Here is a 22,599-nt window from a genome sequence, read left to right on the forward strand (position 1 = left end):
AGCCTTGAGACCCCTTATTTAAAGTATTTATAGTGTTCGAATCCTTCGGTTTTAATGACATCAAGAACTCAACATTTTATGGAGCCCTACCATACTCTCAATCGGTAAAATGACACCTCCACTTACGTTACTAAGCAAGTGAGAATACAGCGATTGGTCACCTCGCACCGTCTTCTTCTCCCCCTCCTTCTCAAATGGGATGGGTAAAGTGGATGGGATTTATGACATCTACGTACAAATTGACCTTCTTGGCGTCATGCGCGATGCAGCAATACGAGCATGATGTGAGAGCGGGTATGTCAGATCTTGGCGTCCCGTCCCCCCCTGGTATCCACCGCGGCAATTACTTTAATTTAAGCATATCTCTCCACATTGTACATCTCTTACTCTGTTGGGCTTTTTGGAGGGCTTTTTTGTGGGAGTTGCGGGCTTTTACGCTGGATCGGTCAGATTTTGGGGTCGGAGGTGGAGAGGAAGCGCTTGTGGGGATAGGGGTTGGCCGTTGGGATTGGAGTTTATATGTGAGGCGGAGTGGAAGATCGTGCGTGAGAATGGAAGATGGGGGATCGGCGCTTGAATTGTAGAATGGAAGATTGGGGATTTTTCATTTGTTTCTGTTGATGTGTGTGCTTGGAGAGCTTTGTTGTCGTATGTGCTGTGTGGTTCTATTGTGGTCTGATAGGGGAGTTGTGGGGTCTTTTTGGTGGGCTTGGAGTGTTGCGTTGGAAAATTTGAGGGGTTAGTAACCCCGAGAGGATGTTAGAGTTGTAGCTGGCTGTTTATCTTCTCCCTGTTTTGTCTCTACTGATGCTATTTGATTATGTGGTCAGAAATTAGAGATGCAATGCACTCATCTTTTGTCTGATCGTTGCCCCCAAAGTCAGGCGAAGCATCGAAGCGTTGAGATGTTCAAAGGAATTTGACCACCTTGGCGTAATACACTATCAGCAATGCCAAGTGTGCATAGTGATTCCGTCCGCAAAATCCTGAGCACCATAATTAGCTTCGCTGTCAAGAATGTCAAAGGAGGCCAAGATCATCTATGAATAGTCTTTGCATGAAGATCGATAGTGACGAGGAGAGATCCAAAATCTATATAAACTCTATTTCCATCACGCATTATCAACTCTCTCATCATCACACAATCACACAATCGTACAATCAACTCATTCAATCACACAATTCACTCAATCTCTTTAATCCAAACCATCAAATCATCAACCGCAAACATGCAATTCACTACCATCATCATCCCAACCATCCTCGCTCTTGCCTCCAACGTCAACGCTTGGTCACAGAATGCCGAGACTGGAGTTTGGACTGCAAACAACAACTACTACAACATCCGCGGCTGTAAGTATCCAAATCCCCACCGCATCAGATTCGGATTCCTTCGAACCACTTGGGATACCAAAGTAACTAACTCAACTTCTTAGCTACTGTCCACGAAGCTTGCACTGAGATGAACTCAGAGAACATTCGTCCAGGTGGATATCCTTGTGCTTACTGGACTAATGGTGTCGGAGGACTTCTCAACGGAAGTATGTATCCCGTTTTTGTTTCTTCATCTGTGTGAATGGATACTAACAAAATGCTACAGAGTGCAATTACCAAGGAAACTCGGTTCTTTGCATCGAGTAAGTGTGGATTGATGATTTGGTATTAGATCCGCAATCTTGAGTGTATATTATCCTGGACAGGAGTAGGGGTCTGAGGTGAGGATAGGAGTGGAGAGGAGAAGAGGTGATGTAGAGTGGAGTGATAGGTTGTCATCTGGGTCTTTAGGGCTTTCGCCCTTTGGCCTTTGCGTTCTCTTCGATTCAGCGTCTATTTCATCGTATCATTTTCAGTATATAGATCAATAAAATAGAGTGGCCACTCATTCCTTGATTCCATCGATTCGGCGTTAGATGTTTTTGTGATCGGTTTCTTCCTCATACATCTGATTAATTTGTGTATTTTTTTTTTTGCCTTGTGGTAAGTATAGCTATGAAGTTACTTGGTGTTATGAAGTTGTTACGTTCAATTTGCCATTTTCATATTTATGCTTATTGACTTTTCCATTTCCATTCATTCTAGCCGTGATTAGCTGTTGGTACTTTTCGCTCGGTCGCGCTACTGGTATATATTTTTGTCTCATCGTTTTTTGTTTTTTTGTTTTTTTGTTTGTTTTTTTGCATTCTCATAACTCTTGAATCTTGAATAAATAAACCATTTCACAAGAGCATTAAAGTTTCGGTTCTAAAATAAGCGTTAGTGACTGACAATGCATGATTTTACCGTTATATTCACCGAGGATCAATGTGGAAATGTAAGATCTTACTTGAGGGGTTAAGGGGCTAATTTTTAGCCGATATATTTATTTACGGGCCATAGATGTTCGAATACTGGGTTTGGTGATTAAGCGGGTGATTCTTTTCTTACTCGATGTGATCTATGCTAGATTTTACTACTAGTAAAATTAGGATGTTTATTAGTCCAGATTGTGATATTTCCACAATACACAATGTGATGATAATTTACAAATCATCCAATTCATTCCTAACTGAAATTTTTTCTTCCAGCTCTTAAGACGTTTCGATATTTTTCAGAACTTGAACAATTTTGCCATGCAACATAGCCTCACACGGCGAAGAACCTTGTATCGTTGGACTACAACTTGTTAAATTAATAACACTGCATCGAACAAACGGGCACGATACGATGATGTCACAGGCTATTCTCTATATTCTGGAGAGCAAAGAAACTCTTGAGTATTCTGGCTGTATTCTACGAAAATCTGAAGATATCTGGACATGATGGCGTTGGGTTTAATCTATCGAGGCCGAAGAAAATAAAAACACAATATTCGAACTACATTTCCTGCTTGGCCACACTTTAGGGTTTCTCCACCCATCGGAAGTAAAAGCTGGTGAAGTAGATTGGTAAATTCATATACGGGAGTTAGGAATAGTAAAGGAGCTTATATATACCATCATAGACAGATTAGCAGAATCGGCTAGGTCTTAAAATTTGAACAGGACAGAATTGCGGTATTTGAATTCTTGAAGCAGGAAAAGAGACATTTTTCTGCTGGGGAAATTTATAACTGAGATGGATATTGTGAGTGCGATTGTGGTGTCATCAGGTCTATTGATATAATTAGATAGTCTAGTTCTATACAAAGCTATTTCTGTAGATCTAGTCGAATGAAAGAGATGAGCCGGAAGGTAGAAATATCTGTATATGCTCTATTATCCATAGAGATTGAACCTCGCATTTTGGTGGCATGATCAGTAGTCGGATATATCTCAAGCTCGTTCTCCAGGTCGCTGATCGCTGTCGAAGATAGATTGGAAGACGAGCGGGAGTTAATGGTTCAATTGCGGTTTTGATACAAGTCATATTTCCCATTCTTCTATTGAAGAGTGTTTGTTACATATTATGGAATTTTGAGGTGAGTGGGGAAAATCACATACACTTGTTGATCTAGAAATATTTTGCTGGGCGGGTCTTTGTGGTATGTCAATAAGATTTCGCTTGTTGTTGTACTGATGGCAAAAGAGCATTATGGTGCTATTTCCGAACTTGCAAGTTGGAAACGAGTATTTATGGATGGGGATGAGCACACGCAATATGTTTTCTAACGAGATAGTGTTATATATAAGCTGAAAGAGATGGCTGTGACGAAAGTGATGGTTCAGCTGGAACTGATTCATTGTTTGAAACCAAGCTGTGTAGGCTACATAAGATTCTCCACAGTACAAGTTACAGTCTAATAATCAAGAACTTGGGGATCATTGAAAATCTTCAATCGATTGCTAGTCTTTACAAATAGTAAATAGTTCCGCCCCTTCACCGGCCAATTCTCTCCCCTCTTGCAAAACTCTCCGTAGCCATCAATGCGTTTCATCATTCCTATCCTCCTCCCTCTGGTTCGTCAAGATCCAATTCCTTCATTTTAGAAATAGCAATTTCACGCATACTTAATTCTCCACCCCCAAATCCCACGGCAAAACCGTGTCTTCTGTCCAGACCCCTCCTTTTGGTTTCCACTGCAAAAACAGTTAGTGTATATCCCAACAGCGGAAAGACTCGATGGACGAAACATAAGTTGAAATCATATCAACAAACTCTTCGCATACATCAATCAACCAATCTATCAATCACAAAAACCCCAAGACATAAAAAAACAGAACTTCAAGACCAAGGAACATATTACAGCATCAACCAACAAATCCCCAGCCTCCATGACCCAAGAAAATAAAGATGAAATCAAATAATAATAAAACTTACCATAGCATACTGTTCCTGCGGCAAACATTTATGACACAATTCCAGCCACTCCTCGCTCATATTCTCCTTGGTTCCATAAATACAATATTTGATCAGTGGTCTCCAACCATGTTTCTCGAGTAGGAATCTCGCTCCTTCTCTTCCTGCTCCACCTTCTGCTTCGCTCCAGCATCTTTTACTGTTAGCTTTATTTTCCAAAAATGAGAGTTTAGACGGACACGAAAAAATGAAAATGAAAAAAAAGTCTACACTAGAAGTAACGGGATAAACCCTGAAGAAGAGGTTGAGAAATGAAGTTTGAAATCAGGGTATAGAATTAGGTACATAAGAGAGCTTGCAAAATTGGTTTTAAAAAAAATTGTTCACATACTCCAAATTAAGTTCTCTAGCTTTATCCTCTCCGAATTGCATCAAGAGACTTGCTACGCCCTGACGACGGTAGGAGGGATGCGTGGCTAGGATATTGAGAACTATTCGATTTCAATGATTAGCACCTCAGATCTCTCACACCACCTCACCCCAAACAAACAAACAAACAAACAAACAAACAAGACAAAAAAAATAGTCCACATACTCACACATCCCCTCCTCATCCAACTAGCCCTCGGCCTAAACGCCTGCGCCAACACAAAATTCGCAAATTCTCTCCCCTCCCCCTCCGGCCACCACGCCGCCTCAATCTTCGGCATCGGCTTCGGAAAAATATTCTTCTCGTTAACTAGCCAATTCGCCGCGCCGACAATCTCTCCACTTGCACTATCATGAACAGTAATCCAATGACTACCCGGTGTATGCGTGTGGTTCTTCCAAAACAATTCTTGGGAGAGTTTGAGCGCGGTGGAATGGTCGGGCGCAGAGGGCGTTTGGATCGCGACAAAGGGCCGGTAGGGCGTGCGGTTGGCTTTTTGGACGAGTAGTGCTATGCTGTTGATTTCGTCGCGGGTGTGCGCTTCGGTTATGGTGAAGGGGGGCATTTTTGGGGATGAGATGGAGATGGAGATGTTGAGCTAGTGTCGTGAGTTGGGAAGTTGAGCACTTACTTCATCTCTTCTGGTTCATGAGTGAAAATGCTTGAGATTCGGAAAGATATGTATTTTATATCTCATATCTTGCACCTCGACCACCTCGTGATTGTGAGTATGTAACTGTTGGTCCCCGCTGTTGGTTGGTCTGACATACATCGGAAATTTCACCTTCTTACAATTGTAGCTCAAAAAAGCCAAGCCTTATCTATTCCCACGGTATCTAATCTCTAGCTTCCTTATTTGGATAAACGTAACAAGATTATGTGTTGGAGATACGTATATCGTGAGAAAATCAATGTTTGTTCTTGAGATATTGTTTCTCGCGGAATTGTGGGAAGACATCTACCTAAAGATGGAACATTATTTTATTGGCATTACCAAACCTAAATAATGTTCAATAAACTTACAGTTGTAAAAGAAGAATTTTTCAAGTCGGCTGAAAACAACCAGGTCATCCATCCCTTTACACTGTCGAGTAACTCCAGCTAAAAGTGATCAATTGAAGAGCCAGATGAACCAACAGCCCACAGACTAAAGGCCCCTTCGCCTACCAAATCCATGGACGAACCCAATATCGTAGACTTCGATGGCCCGGACGATCCAGCAAACCCTTTGAACTGGAGCCCACGCTACAAATGGTCCACGGTTGCAATTCTTTCCATGATGAATCTAATGGTGTATATCTAAACTATCAAGAACCTTCCACTCACTAACCCATCTCTAGAAATCTAGGAACCATCATCGTGGCACCTGCAGCCCGGCAAATCCTAGCAGACTTTCATGAAAGCAGCGGACTATACTCTACAATCTTAATTTCCATCTGAGAGCTAGGCGAAATTCTCGTTCCTCTGATCACCGCGCCTCTCGCAGAGCTTTATGGGAAGTTGCTCATATACAATATAGCCAACATTCTCTTCATCATTTTCTCGATCGGATCAGCGACCAGTACTAACATCCAAATGCTTATTGCATTTCGATGTTTAAGTGGTTTGATGGTTGCGTCTACAACACTCAATAATGGAACGATAGGTGACATGTTTCCTCCCGAGCAGCGTGGAGGTGCTATATCTCTTATAAGTCTCTGTCCACTACTAGGCATCATCGCCGGGCCAATTATCGGAGGATATCTCACAGCTGCAGCGGGATGGCGCTGGACATTCTGAATCATCACGATCGCAACCGGGGTAGTGCAAATAGGATTTTTGTTCCTGAGAGAAACACACAAAGTAACCATTCTCCAAAGAAAGACGAAGCGGTTAAGAAAAGAAACGGGAAATATGACCCTGCGATCCAAATACGCGAGCGATCTTTCCAAAGGCGAACTTTTCCGAACCGCCGCTTTGAGACCGGTAAAAATGCTTCTCTTCTCTCCAATTATCCTCATCATTTGTCTGTACGCAGCAGTCATCTACGGATGGCTCTATCTCGTAATGACGACACTGACCGAGATTTTCGAGTCCCAATTTCAAGTATCGCAAGGACCAGTCGGACTCACCTTCATCGGAATAGGAATCGGGATGTTTATTGGAGCCATGAGCTGTCGAATCCTCTTAGACAAATGGGCGATTCGAGCCGCAGCTGGGGGTGAGATAAAACCCGAGTATAGACTACCTGTTATGGTTCTTGGTGGTATCATTCTCCCCATCGGATTTTTCATCTACGGATGGACAGCCGAAAAACACATCCAATACGTGGTCCCGATTTTGGGTACGGCAATCATATCTTGTGGATTGGTACTTACGACTCTTCCGTGCGTCGCATATCTTGTAGATGCATATACACAGCATGCAGTATCTGCGATGGCAGTTATGATCGTGCTACGAAATGTGGCGGGTACGGTGCTTCCTTTAGCTGGGCCGCCCCTATATGGAAAACTTGGGCTGGGATGGGGCAATTCTGTTTTAGGATTTATTGCGTTGGCTTTTGTTCCTATACCATTATTGCTGGTGAAATTTGGAGAGAGAATCAGAACAAGTAAGAGGTTTGAGATGAGCATATAGATGGTGAGTTAAGGACGTGGTAAGATGAGAGAATAAGAACCATTAAGAGATTTGAGTTGAACATATAAATAATAAGCTAAGGGCGTGGCAAGACAAGACGGAATACAAAGTTTGGGTTTTGTTAGAGGTGGAGATGGATATTTTCAGTCGTTCTTAGTATTGTTTCTCCGTTCATAATGGCAGTCCATTTCTCTTCTCTTCTTGTCTTTTCTTTTCTTTTCTTTGCTCTAATCCAATCCAATCCAATCCCAGACTCAAACAAGTCAAGTCAAGTCAAGTCAAGTCAAGTCAAGTCAAGTCAAGTCAAGTCGAAAGAGCACACACCCACGCACCCCTCCCTCATCCACGAATCCGCATAGTCCCACGCGCAGGCGCCCACATACCACACCATACCACACCACACCATACCACACCACACCATACCATACCATACCATACCATGCCATACCATACCATACCCTCGCAGTATCCAGAATCTAACTGCTACAAGATATGAGAAGCTCTCGATCTCGTAGAACAATCATTCTTTAATAGGGAGGAGAAATATAAATATAATAGATCTAATGATAATAATAATATAGCACATGATGATTTTATGTAGACGTAGATATAAATATAGATATAAATATAATAAATATCACGAAAGAATCTCAAGCATTTTCCAAGTACCAAAAAAATCTCCAAATAGCTATACAAAACAAGCACATAATCTATCTACACCCACGGATTCCATAACATCTAGAGCACTTGCCAAGACGACACCCTCCCTTATAGAGATAAAGAGCAAATAAAGTGATACACTAACCAGATAGATGACCCAAAACCCGCAGAATATACTCTACCCACTCATCATTTTACATTCCCAAATTTCAAAAATCAATTCATGAATCATATAATTTCATTATATTGAGTGGCAACAAAACTATCACTACCTATTTCTTCCGCCATCTACTCATCTACTCATCTGCCTCTCCATCAAATTCAATCAATTCCACTCAATCCATCACTATCTCGTTCCATTTCAAACCTCCCCTCCACTCATTCGCTCGGCTAAGTCCTTAGTGAGAAAGTCACCTCCTATAATTATCTCCTTCATATATGTGCCATTTAGCCGAATACCCCTCCTGAACATCTCCCTTTCACTCCTCAAAATAATGCTTAGCCCCACCCTCGCCCTCAGACCATGCTCCCTCCGCGTTCAAATGCAGAGATCATCAATGCTATATAAAAAAAACTTCGAACACAAAGATATTTCTTTTTCCCTCAAAACATGATAAAATAAAAAGAAACCAGCAAACGCCATTCATTATTTAGAGTGATGAAACGCCGTGCCTCGCATGCAACGTATCGCGAAAAAAAGCAAGGCATTTTGCCCAATTCATTCAAGTCTTATCCTGCGAGATCTATATCACGCCTTTCTATATCGACAGCTATGCCCACAACCAACAGTATATCTCTGCTAATACAGTCCGGATCATACTGTTCACGTTAATCTCCAGACTCGGCTTCTTTCAAGGTCCCAACCAATAACTATTAGACATCAAAACTAATTGGCGTGCCTGCAAAGCTGTTTGCTTTCCCTCCTCAAACTCGGGAAATCTTCTATCGCTCTTCACATTATTACACACTCCTTCTCATCTTTCCCCGGTTTGTCGACTGCCGATGCACTTTTCTTAATCTTGGCCGCATTTCTAGGTGGGGCCACTTCCATCGGTGTACCTCCCGATGCTGCTGCTCGGATTTTGGCAAGTCGGTGTTTCGCACGCTCATCGCCAGATGCGGCAGCTTTAACGTACAAAACGTTAGCTTCCAGCGGATCGCGTCGACAACCAATACCCATCTCTGTGAAGTATGCCACAGCATACTCTGCCTTGACAAGACCTATCATATGATTAATTTAAGATCGATGAATGAATAATGTAGAACACATACCCGTGTCAGCAGCTCGTCGTGCCCACTCATATGCCTCATTCTCATCTTTTTCGAGCACCGGTTCAGCACCAATCAGATACCAAGCACATAACGCCATCATAGCCTCGGGATTACCAGCCTCCGCAGCTCCGTTATAGAAATGCACACTTAAAGCAGGATCTCGAGGACACGAAAGCTTTCCATGTTCATATGCTTGGCCTAGTTTGAAAGAAGCATCGGCGTTTCCTAACTCTGCGGCTTGAGTAAAAAGTTCAGCCGCATAGGCTTCATCCTTGAAAAGATCTTCTCCATAGCCATTCTCGTAGAGCATTCCAAGATGATATGGCGCGGAATTGTACTGAGCATCAGCCGATTCAGTGGCTCGTTTTAGCCATTTAAGACCCTCCTTGTATCGGTCAAAGCCGAGGTCGCCAGAGAGACAAGCTCGACCAAGACGAGTCATCGCACCGGGATGATTTTTAGCTGCTGCTGCTCGATAAAATTGCACTGCCTTTGCAGCGTCAGCTCTACAGCCCCACCCAAATTCATAGCACAACGCAGCTCGGTAGCCAGACTCAGCATGACCGTGCTTGCTTGCTGAAACAAATAATGAAAAGGCAGTATGGAGATCTGGTTTTCCTTTATTGAACAGCCCAGAAGAGAAGCCATCAGCTAGATAATATTGTGCAAATGGATACCCTCGGTCGGCCAGTTTTTGTAGAATACTCTTGGCTTCGCGCAGTAGGTTCTGTGGAGTGGCAGGTTCACTCTCTATGTAAGGGCTATTGCGACCAGGTTTCGGGCTCGCTTTGCGTGGAGTGTCTTCTTCTACGTTTAGACCAGCCTCTTGAGCTGCTTGTATTAAAAATATAGCAAAAGAGTATTGTATCTCTGAACTACTCGATTTTTTGGCGTTTTGCCGATACATCTCTAACGTCTTCTGTGCGCTCAGTAACGACGCATTTGATCCTACAACCGTCCTCAGCTGCGAATTATCCAGTGAAATTGGACCCGGTGCATGTTGTCTCGTGTAGGGCATGTTAGCAAGGTCGATATACGACATTGGCCTATCATGAGACCTCCCCGAGTTAGCGGATCCCGTACGCCAAGTTGGTGAGTTGGGCCCATTGACAGGTGAACGAGTTCTACCACCCAGGTCAGAATACGCAGATAATGGTCTTTGGCTTGAATTATTAGAAGAATGTCTGGCATATGAGCTAGGGGTTAAGTGGCGATTTGTCGAAGATCCTGCTTCCATGAAATCCGTTGAACCTGTGCCGATGGGCATAGAAGCCCGATGATTTGGAGTTTTGGGGGCCTGGTGGTAATATTGCAATTGAGGCACTGGTTGCTCATGCGCACCAGGTTCATTTTCATCGATCCGTTCAGGAATTGCATTTCCAAATCGGTTTCGGTGGGCTGAAGAGGTCTCAGATGAAGTTCTTGATGCTGAAGAAGATTCCCCAGACATCCTCAGTTCTGATTGTTGGGAAGGCTCTATAATAGTTGCGGGCGCCGGCGGTGGTGTTCGGTATGGCATTTCAGCAGAAACAGGTAGAAACAATTCGGACCGCTGAGAACTCTCATTCTCCTGAGTTTTGAATGCTTCCTCATCGTTCCCGATCTGCGACTGACGAGACTGACGTTGGATATTGAGTTTAGTGGGAGTCATTGGTGATCCTTGTATTCTTCCAGCGGGAGGTGATGGTGGTACTGACTTTCGCCCAGTATTATTCTCTTTTGAGCTTTCACCGTCAAAATAACCCGCAGGGGATCCTTTGGGGGAAGCCATTCTGAAGCCTTCTGAGCCAGGGGGGGTTGCAACTTGGGCTGGCATGGTCAAGTTTCGTATTGCTCGACCGTTGACCCGCTGTTCGATACTTCTCCACCCAAACTCTACTGGATGAGGTTAGAAGATTCTTTCTGATATATCTCCGCACTTTCCGGATATCAAGAAGTTGCGCTGCAATAGTGTGATCGGTCGGTACCGAGGTAGGAGGGGAAGGGTGCGATATATGGCGAGCGAGCGAGAGTTTCTTGTATGCCGGGTTTTCTCAGGTGCGTGTGCAATCGTAAATGCTGGAGATGCGAGGCAAACGAGTGTGGTAGATCGAGGGCTTTCAAAAAAGAAAACGGTTTGGTCTATGTAAAAGGTGAATCAGTACTGAGTAATAAGATGGTATCCCCGATCTCTATATGGAGATTATTTGAATGCACAATGTAAGATCTTACCGGTATTACCTGCACAAAACCGTATGATGAAATGATCAAAGTTTGTAGTCTTCCGTTAGAGTCCCACGCCAAAGTGATTTGATTTGAACACAAAGGAGAACGAATGTATCCGTGGCGGCAGCCTTTATTCTTGTTGGTTTCGGAGCATCCAAGGGCAAGTGAATAATATTTTAGGATTATACCCCTGTCGCAACCCTAGGAATTATTTATGCCCCCCGCGAGTACGATGTACTAAGGTAGTATTTGGGTAGTATTTGGTGGGTTGACACACGAAATACAAGTCGAGGTGCGGCTGATGCTCTGGATGGATGTCTTTCACATAGGGAGTGGTTTTCTTGTTGACAATGCGAGAGAGGGAAGAGGAGAATCTGGAATTGACCCTCAGTGTCCGACGGGCGGCTCGGCCTGGGCTGGCTTGACTTGACTTGACGTGACGTGACTTGACGTGAACTCGATTGGATTGAGTTTCGCGCGAGGGGAGAGAGGAATGAAGATGCAATATGCAGGAATGCTGTTGTCGCACGCACGTCAGAACGAGAAACTCTTTCTCAACAGACTCGACCCTTCTTTCTCGGCCCCGGGAATCACCAGTACCCGTTCGTTAGCCCTGGACGGAGTATGGTGCGATTAGGTGCAGTCGGGGGGTGCCACTTCTTATTGGGAGCATTTATTGCACTGGACCGTCATTCGCATTCTTATAACAATCTCCCGTCGTCAATTCTCCATAAAAGAGTGATTGATAATTATGATGATAGTCGACCTTGACGTCCCCGCTTTCCTCTACTTTGCACATCACTCGACTTAGACTTTCTCCCAAATACTTAATTATTACTCAAAGAGGAAGGGACCAGATCTAAAAGTTTCAAAGCGGAACCTCGCTCCCTCGCTAGCCAAGTCGGTATTACGTTGCTTTGGGCCCATCTGATGCGATTTGATCTTACAGGACGACGCTCGCAGTGCATCCATCCATCGTAGTCCATTAGCTCGCAATGCCATACCCACTTTCCCTTTCCTTTGCCTTCCTTTCCTTGCCTTGCCTCGTACTGTGTAGTCATTCTTCCCTGAGCATTGTCCGTGTGGAAGAGTGGAAAAAGGAAAAGAAAAAAAGCAGCAGAGGCGGTTAAGCGTCAAAAAGGGAGTTGAGCTGCGGGGAAAAATCCCTTCCTTCCTTCCTTCCTTCCTTCCAGTTCCAATCCCATTCTTAGCACAGCGCACACCCATCCATCGTACATGGCATGAAAAAGTCGACAGGATCCTGGCCGTGAAACCTTTCCTAATGCATCCCAAGATGTCGGTTTGGAAGATCCGGGGTTTCTTGTGGCCGGTGTACGCTGTCTTCCGACGAATGGCCCGTTAGCAGTTTTCTGACAGATTACATTACATGTCTGTCTGTGTGTGTGTCTGTCTGTCTGTCTGTGTGTGCGTCTGTGTGTGTGTTCATGTTATGTGTTATGTTATACAGCAGTGCATTGCGGGCATTAACGATGCCTGGTCGACTTAATCCCTTCATGGACATTGGATACGTTTTATTCGGTGCGACTCTCCCAAGCACTCTCATCCCATGAATGCTTAATGCTTAATGCTTAATGCTTTTTACAATATCAAATCACAATCACAATATCGCATTCTCTATCTGTGACACCAGGCAAGAACCAAAGAGAGGGATGAGCAAAGATAATAAATTGGGCTCATCAAAAACCCAGGCAGATCGTCCCTCTGTTCCAATTTTCGCACCATCATCCAAGTCACCGGAAGTTGAAGCATCAATCAAAAAAGTGGAAAAATCATGCAGATAACGCGCAATGTGCGATGGGTGTTGATGCAGGAAAATCAATGTCAATGTCATTGCTATTGTTGTTGTATTCAGAAAGTTTTTATCTATCATTGTCTGACACTCTCTCTGTCTATGGCGTGGAATGCCTTTCCCGCTACCAGTGACACTTTTCTGTCTGAGACTTCCTCGGACAGTCTACCACTACTTCTCCGGAGTATGTATATGTATCTGTTGAATAAATCTCAAAGAAGGAAAGGTTGATCGCCTCATTGCGACTAGGCATAGTGTCGTTTTCCCCTCATGCCGGATCTTGGTATCGGTTTCAAGAGCCTCAAAGAGGCCATTTCAATATCGTATCGGCCAATAATTGATTACTTCTTCCCCTCACACATTTTAGCTTACGGTACGGTCTGTACGGTCTGCACGGTCTGTGCCTGAATTGGAGTCACATCTACATACCAAGTCTCAAGCGCTGAGATCAGCCGTCAGAATTTTCGCGCATCGAGGCGGAGTTACGAAGTCGAGTTACCTAGTCGTGGAAAACAGGGCAAAGCTTGGGTTTGGGAGAAACGAGGACGAACAGTAATTACGCAGTGGTCGTCGCCAGATCGAACGTGCCATCTTCAACCCTTCCCTTGCCTTCCCTTCCGAATGAATGATGGATGACATGAGACTAAACCCCCCCCCAAAACGCAGTCGGGATAGGAAAAAAATCAAAAATAATAATTGACTTTGTGTCAAGCGGATGTGGCGATCATTATCCCAATCGACATGGTTCATGCTGTTGATGCGGAGAATCCCTCCCCTCCTTAATATTCGCAACCAAGGGTCTACTCCATACAATAAGTAGGTCCCAATTACCTCGTCCCCCTTAAAGATGAGGAATCTAGGATCAGTTGACGACGTGACATGGGGAGGGTGAAGGAAATGGGCCATCGACGCAGAAGTCGAATGGGTCATTTTGTTTCTCCTCATCCACCCAGTTTTTCTCTCTCTTTTCCTTCCAATCCCACTTCTCGAGTAATTAGGCCGGCGCTCAACAAGTGTATGTATCGGAACGCCATACCCAAACTAAAAAAGATGGTGGTATTCTTGGTGGCATATTATCGGTTGGCGCTGCGCTTCTCGTATTTCCCCTGTCCTAACTCTTTTCACGTCCCCAAGGTGGAGTGGAATGTGTCTAATCGGTCCAAATCCAACATTCAACAAGCATGCGATCGGTTGGATATCTCGTGATGAAACTCGCACCATCGGCAATATCGCGAAAAGAGCAGAAAAAAGTAGAAGCGTCCGTGATGATCCATAATGCACCGGAGAGTCAAGCCTTTCACGACGGCGTTGACGAACAACACGACAGATTATAGTGTGAGACTGAGGATGCATTGCATGGCGTCGCGAAAGATTGTGTCAATAGTATGAAACGGCTAAAGCGAATGTGTCGTGATTGATCATGTATGCCCACTGCACAAGGACCAGAACGATGATGATTTACACCGATCTGCCAGTATTGATTGAACGGTGTGAAGGGTTCGTCTCTGCTTTTGCTTTTGCTGCTGCTAATGATAGATCTCGTAGATGTCGTATGTGATGTGCTTACAAAGGATATCTACCCAGGCACGGTACGAGGGTACTAGGTGCATACCTAGGTCCGTCAAGATTCACGATCCAAGGTACCAGTTCAATCCATCCATCCCTCCATTCCATCCCGCCATCCCTCCATCCCCTGAGCAACTTCCCTTGCGAAAGGAAAGCATGGATATTTTTAGGAATTCCCCTTCCAAACTCAATCCACGAGCCAATCACTCTCCTCCAAATTCGAATGTCATGCGGATTTCGCGTGACTCCGGACACTTCTCGTCCCCGGTGAGCATGCCATCATCCTTGATCGGCCGTGAGGGCAGTATTGGCACATTCCAAAGCTGTTCTCTTGACGTGCCTCTCGTGAGCAAATAACATGTCGATACGTGAATAGCTCTGTACGACGGCAGTAGCGTTGCACCCATTGTTTTTCCATCTTCTCTCTCTCTCCTCCTGGACTTCAAGACTTCGCTCAACCTTTCGTAAACCCATGGTGAAGATTCGAGGAGAAAATCATTCGTTTTTTTTAATCAGAGTACTCCATCATCTCATATCCACCCCCAATATATCCGGTTTCAGTGTCATAATCAACTTCTTATGATTACAAAAGTTTATCCATCACTCGTTCGTATTGTCACATCATTATTCACTTGGAGCTCTCGGCCGGCAAAGTACGCAGTAAGCACCTGCTAAAAATACCCTCCTGCCGACCTACATTCGTTCTTCTCGAAAAAACATTCATCAATCAGTACATGGACTTCTGTAACGCCGCCACCTCCTCTTGACTTTGGTCGACCCAGGAACCAACCCACAACACTCAGCAGGGATAACAAAACAATCCCTCTACTCCGTGCAAACAAAATAACTTTGGCCACTGTTTGACCGCCATCACTGTATGTTTCCCCATATTCTTCATTGCCCTAAAGTTATACTTGCCCCTCACAATCGTTTTTGTTGCAGAGCTTGGAAGCGTAAGAGTCCAGGTGTCGAATATCTAATCTCTCTCGGGGAATTTGATTACCGCTGCCTCGTTCCTTCCAACCGCTCGTGCCTGCGACGGAGACGCCGAAGTGATTGAAGTTGGAATACCCCTCTGAATCTTTCATTAATTCTTTAATCATAACTAACAATTCGACTCGAATAGCATTATGTCTCCTCCTAGGCGACTTGATCATAGTGAATCACATAGATCTCACCACTATCGAAACAATTCGCGGCGCGCACAAGTTCAAGATGAAGAAACTGTCTATTATACTCTACCCCCAGCTTCGCCTACACATGAAAGTCGACCTTCGAAATCTTCCTTCGCCGACACAGCATCATCTCCAATGACTCCGACAATGTCTCGGGAACCAATCTCGCCATCGCGAAATACCACACCTGCGACGGCGATGTCGAGAAAGCGAAGTCTTATTCGCCCAGAACGTAATAGAATCGATGAAAACCATCCCAACTACCATTATCGCCAACATGCCGCCAATATGGACACCCAACCTTCAACGACTGGCAACAATCCCATAATGGAAGATATAGAGGCAGATGCTGCGAATACAGACACTTCGGGGCTTCGATCGTCGGGGGAAGCGGAATCTGATATTGCACCACCCGTAAAGCGGCCCACCCGCGGTCATGGAGCCGGACCAGGAGATCTCGCCTCGAACGAAAAGGCTGGATTTGCTTCAAAGTCTCGAGGAGGAAATAAATTGAAGAGGGAGAGGGTGCCAAAAATGTCCAAGGAGGAGAAGGAAAGGCAAAAGGCTCTCGACACTGTCAAACCACCTAGTCTTTGGAATGTTTATTGCGCCATTGTGACCTTCTGGTGCCCTGGTTTTGTTCTCAAGTGTTTCGGCTTCAGTTCTAAAGCACAGCAAAGAGCTTGGAGAGAAAAGATGGGTTTGATCAGCATTATTCTCTCTATCATGGCAGTTGTAGGATTCTTGACATTTGGATTTACTGCAACAGTGTGTGGGACGGGTTCAGGTCTGCGATTACAAGTCAACCATGTGGATTCTGGATATATGATCTTCCACGGTAACGCGTATGATCTTTCGAAATCTGAACATCCCGCTGCAACAGGCATCACAAATGGGGCAAACGTTCTGTATGATTTGCCCCAAAAGTATGGGGGTATGGACGGAAGTTTCTTGTTCCAAAATGTCAATGGCAAATGCAAAGGTTTAATCACTTTAGCTGATGGATCGGACGTTCCAACCAATTCTGACAAAGATCTTGCATGGTACTTCCCTTGCCATGCATTCAATCAAGATGGTTCGAGCTCTCCAAATGAGACAGTTGGTGCCTATTTTGGGTACGCGTGCCATTTGCAGGCAGATGCTCGCTCATCGTTCTACGGACTCAATAGTGCTGGAGCTGTCTATTTTACCTGGGATGACATCAAGAATTCTTCAAGGAACCTTATGGTTTACTCTGGTAACGTTCTTGACTTAGACCTCCTTAAATGGTTCAACACTACTCAAGTTTCCGTTCCATCCAGGTTTAGCACCCTTTCCGACCATACTTCCGCCGCCAACGCCGCTGTACGCGGTAGAGATGTTACGCACGCCTTCCAATCTTCAGAGGACAGGAAGATTGCTCAATGTCTCGAGCAAATCATTAAAGTTGGAAGTGTTGATACCAAAACCGTTGGATGTATCGCTTCCCAAGTAGTCCTTTACGTCTCGTTGGCATTCATTGTTGCCATTGTTCTAGTTAAGTTCGTCTTAGCTTTGATATTTCAATGGTTCATTGCCTCGAAATACGCTGCATCAAAGACTTCCCAATCATCTGACCCTAAGAAGCGTCAACAACAAATTGAGGAATGGTCCGATGATATCTACCGGGCTCCTCCAAGAATGGCCGGTGATATTGGTAGCTCCGCCGCAGGATCTGGATCTGACAGGACAAGCAAACGAGCCAGTGTGTTCTTGCCAACGACATCTCGTTTCTCAAATCCTTATGCCGCTGCCGATCGATCATCTCGCGTTGGACGCCCTCAGCCTACAACCATGGCAAGTCAAGCCTCAACAGCTCAATTGATTCCTCCAAACCCTATGTTCCGAAATCAAAACAATAGCCGAAACAGCCTTTTGCGAACCGACAATGCAAACGATCTCGATGGGGCGGGTCCCACTAGCTTTATTCATGATCTAGTAGTTCCTCAACCACCAAAGGAATGGGAACCATACGGTTTCCCTTTGGCTCATGCAATTCTTCTCGTGACTGCCTACTCTGAAGGTGAACTTGGTATTCGTACGACCCTCGACTCTATCGCTACGACTGATTATCCTAATAGTCACAAAACCATTCTGGTTATTTGTGATGGTATTATTAAGGGTGAAGGTGAACCAAAGGCAACACCAGAAATTGTTCTTGGCATGATGAAAGATTTTGTCACTCCTGTTGATGAAGTTCCTGCGTACTCCTACGTAGCGGTTGAAAGAGGATCAAAGAGACATAACATGGCCAAAGTATACGCTGGATTCTACGATTACGGTGCAGATTCGACTATCAACGTAAACAGACAACTCCGAGTTCCAATGGTGTGTATCGTAAAGTGTGGTACTCCGGATGAGGCCACACACCGCAAACCTGGAAATAGAGGAAAGCGTGACAGTCAAATCATCTTGATGTCTTTCTTGCAGAAAGTCATGTTTGATGAACGTATGACTGAACTCGAGTTTGAAATCTTTAATGGATTCTATCAAATCAGCGGCATCTTTCCGGATATGTATGAGGTTGTTCTTATGGTCGACGCAGATACGAAGGTTTTCCCAGACAGTTTGACACACATGGTATCGGCAATGGTCAAAGATCCTGAAATTATGGGACTTTGCGGAGAGACAAAGATTGCGAACAAACGCGCCAGTTTTACAACCGCGATACAAGTTTTCGAGTACTTCATTTCTCATCACTCCGTCAAATCCTTCGAATCGATTTTCGGTGGTGTAACTTGTCTCCCTGGTTGTTTCTCCATGTATAGAATCAAGGCTCCAAAGGGTGGTAACTATTGGGTACCTATTTTAGCCAATCCTGATGTCGTCGAACATTACTCCGATAACGTAGTAGACACGCTACACAAGAAGAACTTGCTACTTTTGGGAGAGGATCGATACCTCTCAACACTTATGCTTCGAACATTCCCCAAACGTAAACAAGTATTTGTCCCACAAGCTGTTTGCAAGACTCAAGTACCAGACTCTCTTTGGATTCTCATGTCACAAAGACGTAGATGGATCAACAGTACTGTCCACAATTTGATGGAACTGGTTTTGGTTAGAGATCTTTGTGGTACCTTCTGCTTCAGTATGCAATTTGTCGTCTTTATCGATCTCGTCAGTACTCTGGTTCTTCCAGCCGCTATTGCTTTCACAATCTACGTCGGTAAGTAAATCATTCCTTATAAAATCATTGCATCTTGCTAACCACTTTCTAGTAATAATTTCGATCATTCGTCGCCCTGTCCAAGTCATTCCACTCGTACTTTTAGCATTCATCCTTGGTCTACCAGCAGTTTTGATTGTTGTAACAGCTCATCGTTGGGTCTACATTCTTTGGATGATGATTTATCTTGTCTCATTGCCAATTTGGAATTTCTTGCTCCCAGCATATGCCTTTTGGAAATTCGATGATTTCTCCTGGGGAGATACTCGTAAGACTGCTGGTGAAAAGACTAAGAAGGCGGGTATTGAATACGAGGGAGAATTCGATAGTTCAAAGATTACCATGAAGCGATGGAAGGAGTTTGAAAGAGAAAGAATAATAAGGAGTAACCCAAGCTGGGTTGACTCAAATACTTCGTTGAACAAAGAGAATCACCGTTGGCAGCAACATCAATATGATGATTACGCTGACAGTTGAGAAGGTGGTTTGGATAACGTTATTCTGATGGAAAGTATTGAATCGGAATTAAATGGGATTGATTAGACTTTGCTCGTTTGTTTATTATTGAGCGTACATAATGCATCGCGTGGTTGGAAAGAGGACTGAAAAACCCCCTGATTGTTTAGGGTCCGGGCGGTAGTATAGTCAGTCTCCCTTCTTGAAAAAAGAAGGCGTAATGTTAACTTGTTTTGTAATCGTGGTACTTGGGTGCCTACATACATACCTATCTTTGGTAGGTGGGTTGTATAATGCATCTTTTTTTCCTTTCTTGATTGAGGCTGTGGATTATACACGTTGTTATGAGTTATGGGTAGTGGTTTGGGAGATGGGAACTATGTAACGTTTGCATGAATGTGAGGGGTGAAGTGTGAAGAAGGGGGGGATTAATTATATTAATTATTGATTCTTTTTATTTTCAATTTGGTTTCGAATGGAAAGTTATATTCATTGTTATTTTCTGATTGATTGATTCCAGTATTGATTCATTCTCGATGTAAAATTCAGTCATTCAATTGCGCAAAAAGAGCACTCAACCATAGAAGGGGGGTGTTGGAAGTCACGTGTGTATTCACTAGTCCGGCCTTGATATAAGCAGGCTAGTATAATCCCTTAATAGAGTTTACTCTTAGCTGCAACCTTTATTGATATACATATACTTGATCCACATTCAACAACGGTATTGTAACTATATCTACACTAATATCTATTCCTTTTTCGGTAGAAGAGGCATCAGTATTTATATGTGTAGTATTCTTATCCCTTCCTGTGTTTGAAAACAATGTCATAAAGAACAGCGGTCTCTTCCTTACTAAATTACTAACGTTAACTCTGAAGGGGATTTCTCTTTTCCATAGGGGAGAAAGTTAAAACGAATGATCTTTTCAAGTGAGGAAGTGTTGAATCCCTTATTTACTGATCCTCTAATTCTATCGAGCTGAATCGATTGGAGTTTCTGTATTATTATCATCATTATCATCATCATCATCAGCCTAAAATGTTGCGCGGTGGTTACACATGGATTTGTGGCTCGGTGCGAGGCTAGACGAGAGTCACCTTTAATATCGTGAGGACTTTCGGGTCCCGCTCACTCTTTCGGTTCTTCGTTCTTATGGCTATTTATGCCGTGATTGTCTTTCGTGTTTGTAGGACTCGAATGCGTGTCAAGATCGTATACGAAGATCGCATGCGAAACTCGATGTGATTTAAAACCGCGTGGTGGCCCCCAATGTTACCGAGCTAGTCGAATAATGCGAGTCTGGGACATGCAGCATTGTGGCGATTTTAGTTCTGAAGAAGGTTCATTCGTCGTGCCTGTAATAGGAGTATCTTACCTGCTTTTGCTGTTCAAGTTTCATCCTCAGCCTCTAGAGATGTTGTGCAAGGTGCTTAGGAGATGGTGTGGCCATTGTGCAGGCTATAGTAATCTGACTATGATCCCACTTTTTACCGGCGCAATCTGTCAACACTCGATGAAATCCTGCTTTTCTATTCTGTCTAACCCTACAAGTACTCTATACTTTGAACACACCTCAAGTACACCGAGTCAATCAAAGACACCAAGGATGCAATATGATCAAATCAACAATGATCATGAATTTGATTCGACCAATTTTTCATTTGATGATCATGGGATAGATCTACGACTATATGATCCCTCGAGACTCTCAAGCTGTAGCCGCAGAAACTCGCAGTACTCACTTACCGACTCTCTACTACCTATCTCAACTCAACCAGAACCTTCGCAATGTCCAGATAGTCATTCAAATCCCTCAACAGCACAAAATACAAAGTCGAACCTCCCGATACAATCGTCCCAGAATGTCGACTCTTCAACAGTAGATAAATCGTCAGATACTGTAGTGTGGAAAGTTGATTGGCAATAACCGACTTTTATGTGTTTAGCGCCACTTTCTGGTCTGATCTTAGCAATTGGTCATCATGTTTACTATAGTTCATTGAATGGAACACCTGCAGACGATTCAGCAAGGCAAAATTGGTCGATTCGATTCGGGGCAGTATTCGCATCTCTCGTGGTCGTATGCTTCAAAGCTATCACTGTTTCCGCCTTGGGGCAGTATTTTTGGACAGTCATAAGAGCAAAAGGTCTTAAAATAAGTAAGTGGCAATGAATATTCCAATCTAGCATCGTGTTCTTCGGACTAAATTACTGAGAACTTTTATAGGTGATCTTGACAAGTTGTATGCACTTACAAGTAGTCCGATTGGCATATTCAGTTTCTCTGTTTTCAAAAATACTACATTGGCAGCTGCAATAGGTATAATCTTTTGGTATGTTTCTGCTACTTCAAGCCTAACCTCGCGTTGCATCTTTAAGGTTCAAACCGACATTAGTTAAAGCTAGGCTGTCGCAAAATTTCCGCACATTCAAAGGCGTTGAACTTTTATGATATAGCTATCCAGAGGGTCTATATTTATAAGCGGCTAAATGATGCTATAGTTTAATGCTATAGATTTTACTCCTTCGTTCTAGTTTTATTTATGAGGCCTACTGGCGAATGAGTAATGAACAATCACTGGTGTACATCGTAGGTGTATGGACATGGTCAGTTTTGCGTCTACAGCTACACTATCTGTTATCGCAACAAATATCACTATCGAAATACCAATTCAAGTGCTTGATAGCTCACAATTTGACTGGAAAAACTCGGTTTATATGGATTATCCAAACCAAATTGCTATAAAATCAGCCTCGCTAGCCGATTTTGTTCCCCTGAATATTCCTATTACACGCCAAGAATGGACCTACGACATGCAGTTGCTCGGTCCTACTTTCAAATGCAGAGCAGCTAGTAGTAGTGGGCAAGCTAGTTTTGACCAATTGACAGATCAATTACAAAGAAAAGAATCTGTATACATTGCTAAACACATCAACGACCCACCGTCGAATAATTTAGAAACACGC

The 22,599-nt window shown here is 43.8% G+C and overlaps 5 protein-coding genes across 7 annotated transcripts; 3 read left to right on the forward strand and 2 right to left on the reverse strand.

The window, feature by feature from the left end:
- Positions 1-1,155: 1,155 nt before the first annotated feature.
- On the forward strand, positions 1,156-1,882 carry BCIN_01g03760 (hypothetical protein). The gene is made up of 3 exons (XM_024690411.1): positions 1,156-1,353; positions 1,437-1,541; positions 1,601-1,882. Exons 1-3 carry the CDS (start codon positions 1,230-1,232, stop codon positions 1,639-1,641), a joined length of 270 nt encoding a protein of 89 aa, XP_024546180.1. The 5' UTR covers positions 1,156-1,229; the 3' UTR covers positions 1,642-1,882.
- A 1,790-nt stretch (positions 1,883-3,672) lies between these two features.
- Positions 3,673-5,513, reverse strand: BCIN_01g03770 (hypothetical protein). Its single transcript, XM_024690412.1, has 4 exons — positions 4,850-5,513; positions 4,646-4,745; positions 4,276-4,447; positions 3,673-4,034 (listed from the first exon to the last, which is right to left on the reverse strand). The coding sequence occupies exons 1-4, from the start codon at positions 5,247-5,249 to the stop codon at positions 3,966-3,968; spliced, it is 741 nt and encodes a 246-aa protein (XP_024546181.1). The 5' UTR covers positions 5,250-5,513; the 3' UTR covers positions 3,673-3,965.
- Positions 5,514-8,176: 2,663 nt separating this feature from the next.
- Bcskt5 lies at positions 8,177-12,591 on the reverse strand. Its single transcript, XM_024690413.1, has 3 exons — positions 11,444-12,591; positions 9,233-11,353; positions 8,177-9,181 (listed from the first exon to the last, which is right to left on the reverse strand). Exons 2-3 carry the CDS (start codon positions 11,046-11,048, stop codon positions 8,913-8,915), a joined length of 2,085 nt encoding a protein of 694 aa, XP_024546182.1. The 5' UTR covers positions 11,049-11,353; positions 11,444-12,591; the 3' UTR covers positions 8,177-8,912.
- A 2,418-nt stretch (positions 12,592-15,009) lies between these two features.
- Positions 15,010-20,395, forward strand: BcCHSIV. 2 transcript variants are annotated; one of them, XM_024690414.1, is made up of 3 exons: positions 15,010-15,688; positions 15,940-19,175; positions 19,228-20,395. In XM_024690414.1, the coding sequence occupies exons 2-3, from the start codon at positions 15,944-15,946 to the stop codon at positions 19,650-19,652; spliced, it is 3,657 nt and encodes a 1,218-aa protein (XP_024546183.1). In that variant the 5' UTR covers positions 15,010-15,688; positions 15,940-15,943; the 3' UTR covers positions 19,653-20,395. The 2 variants fall into 2 exon arrangements, with proteins under 2 accessions (XP_024546183.1, XP_024546184.1); XM_024690415.1 differs by having other exon boundaries at positions 15,665-15,874.
- Positions 20,396-21,468: 1,073 nt separating this feature from the next.
- Positions 21,469-22,220, forward strand: BCIN_01g03800 (hypothetical protein). 2 transcript variants are annotated; one of them, XM_024690417.1, is made up of 3 exons: positions 21,469-21,791; positions 21,860-21,965; positions 22,029-22,220. In XM_024690417.1, exons 1-3 carry the CDS (start codon positions 21,569-21,571, stop codon positions 22,030-22,032), a joined length of 333 nt encoding a protein of 110 aa, XP_024546185.1. In that variant the 5' UTR covers positions 21,469-21,568; the 3' UTR covers positions 22,033-22,220. The 2 variants fall into 2 exon arrangements, with proteins under 2 accessions (XP_024546185.1, XP_024546186.1); XM_024690416.1 differs by having other exon boundaries at positions 21,860-22,220.
- The last annotated feature ends 379 nt before the right edge of the window (positions 22,221-22,599 follow it).

This window comes from Botrytis cinerea, chromosome 1, assembly GCF_000143535.2.
Source record: "Botrytis cinerea B05.10 chromosome 1, complete sequence".
Taxonomy (NCBI): Eukaryota; Fungi; Ascomycota; class Leotiomycetes; order Helotiales; family Sclerotiniaceae; genus Botrytis; species Botrytis cinerea.

Coding starts and splice junctions, on each gene's coding strand:
- BCIN_01g03760 (XM_024690411.1), top strand. CDS start 1,230: ATGCAATTCACTACCATCATCATCCCAACCATCCTCGCTCTTGCCTCC. Junction 1,354..1,436: donor CTACTACAACATCCGCGGCT/GTAAGTATCCAA, acceptor TCAACTTCTTAG/CTACTGTCCACGAAGCTTGC. Junction 1,542..1,600: donor CGGAGGACTTCTCAACGGAA/GTATGTATCCCG, acceptor AAAATGCTACAG/AGTGCAATTACCAAGGAAAC.
- BCIN_01g03770 (XM_024690412.1), bottom strand. CDS start 5,249: ATGCCCCCCTTCACCATAACCGAAGCGCACACCCGCGACGAAATCAAC. Junction 4,746..4,849: donor GATGAGGAGGGGATGTGTGA/GTATGTGGACTA, acceptor GAAATCGAATAG/TTCTCAATATCCTAGCCACG. Junction 4,448..4,645: donor GCTAGAGAACTTAATTTGGA/GTATGTGAACAA, acceptor TAACAGTAAAAG/ATGCTGGAGCGAAGCAGAAG.
- Bcskt5 (XM_024690413.1), bottom strand. CDS start 11,048: ATGCCAGCCCAAGTTGCAACCCCCCCTGGCTCAGAAGGCTTCAGAATG. Junction 9,182..9,232: donor ACGACGAGCTGCTGACACGG/GTATGTGTTCTA, acceptor ATCATATGATAG/GTCTTGTCAAGGCAGAGTAT.
- BcCHSIV (XM_024690414.1), top strand. CDS start 15,944: ATGTCTCCTCCTAGGCGACTTGATCATAGTGAATCACATAGATCTCAC. Junction 19,176..19,227: donor TGCTTTCACAATCTACGTCG/GTAAGTAAATCA, acceptor ACCACTTTCTAG/TAATAATTTCGATCATTCGT.
- BCIN_01g03800 (XM_024690416.1), top strand. CDS start 21,569: ATGTGTTTAGCGCCACTTTCTGGTCTGATCTTAGCAATTGGTCATCAT. Junction 21,792..21,859: donor AGCAAAAGGTCTTAAAATAA/GTAAGTGGCAAT, acceptor GAACTTTTATAG/GTGATCTTGACAAGTTGTAT.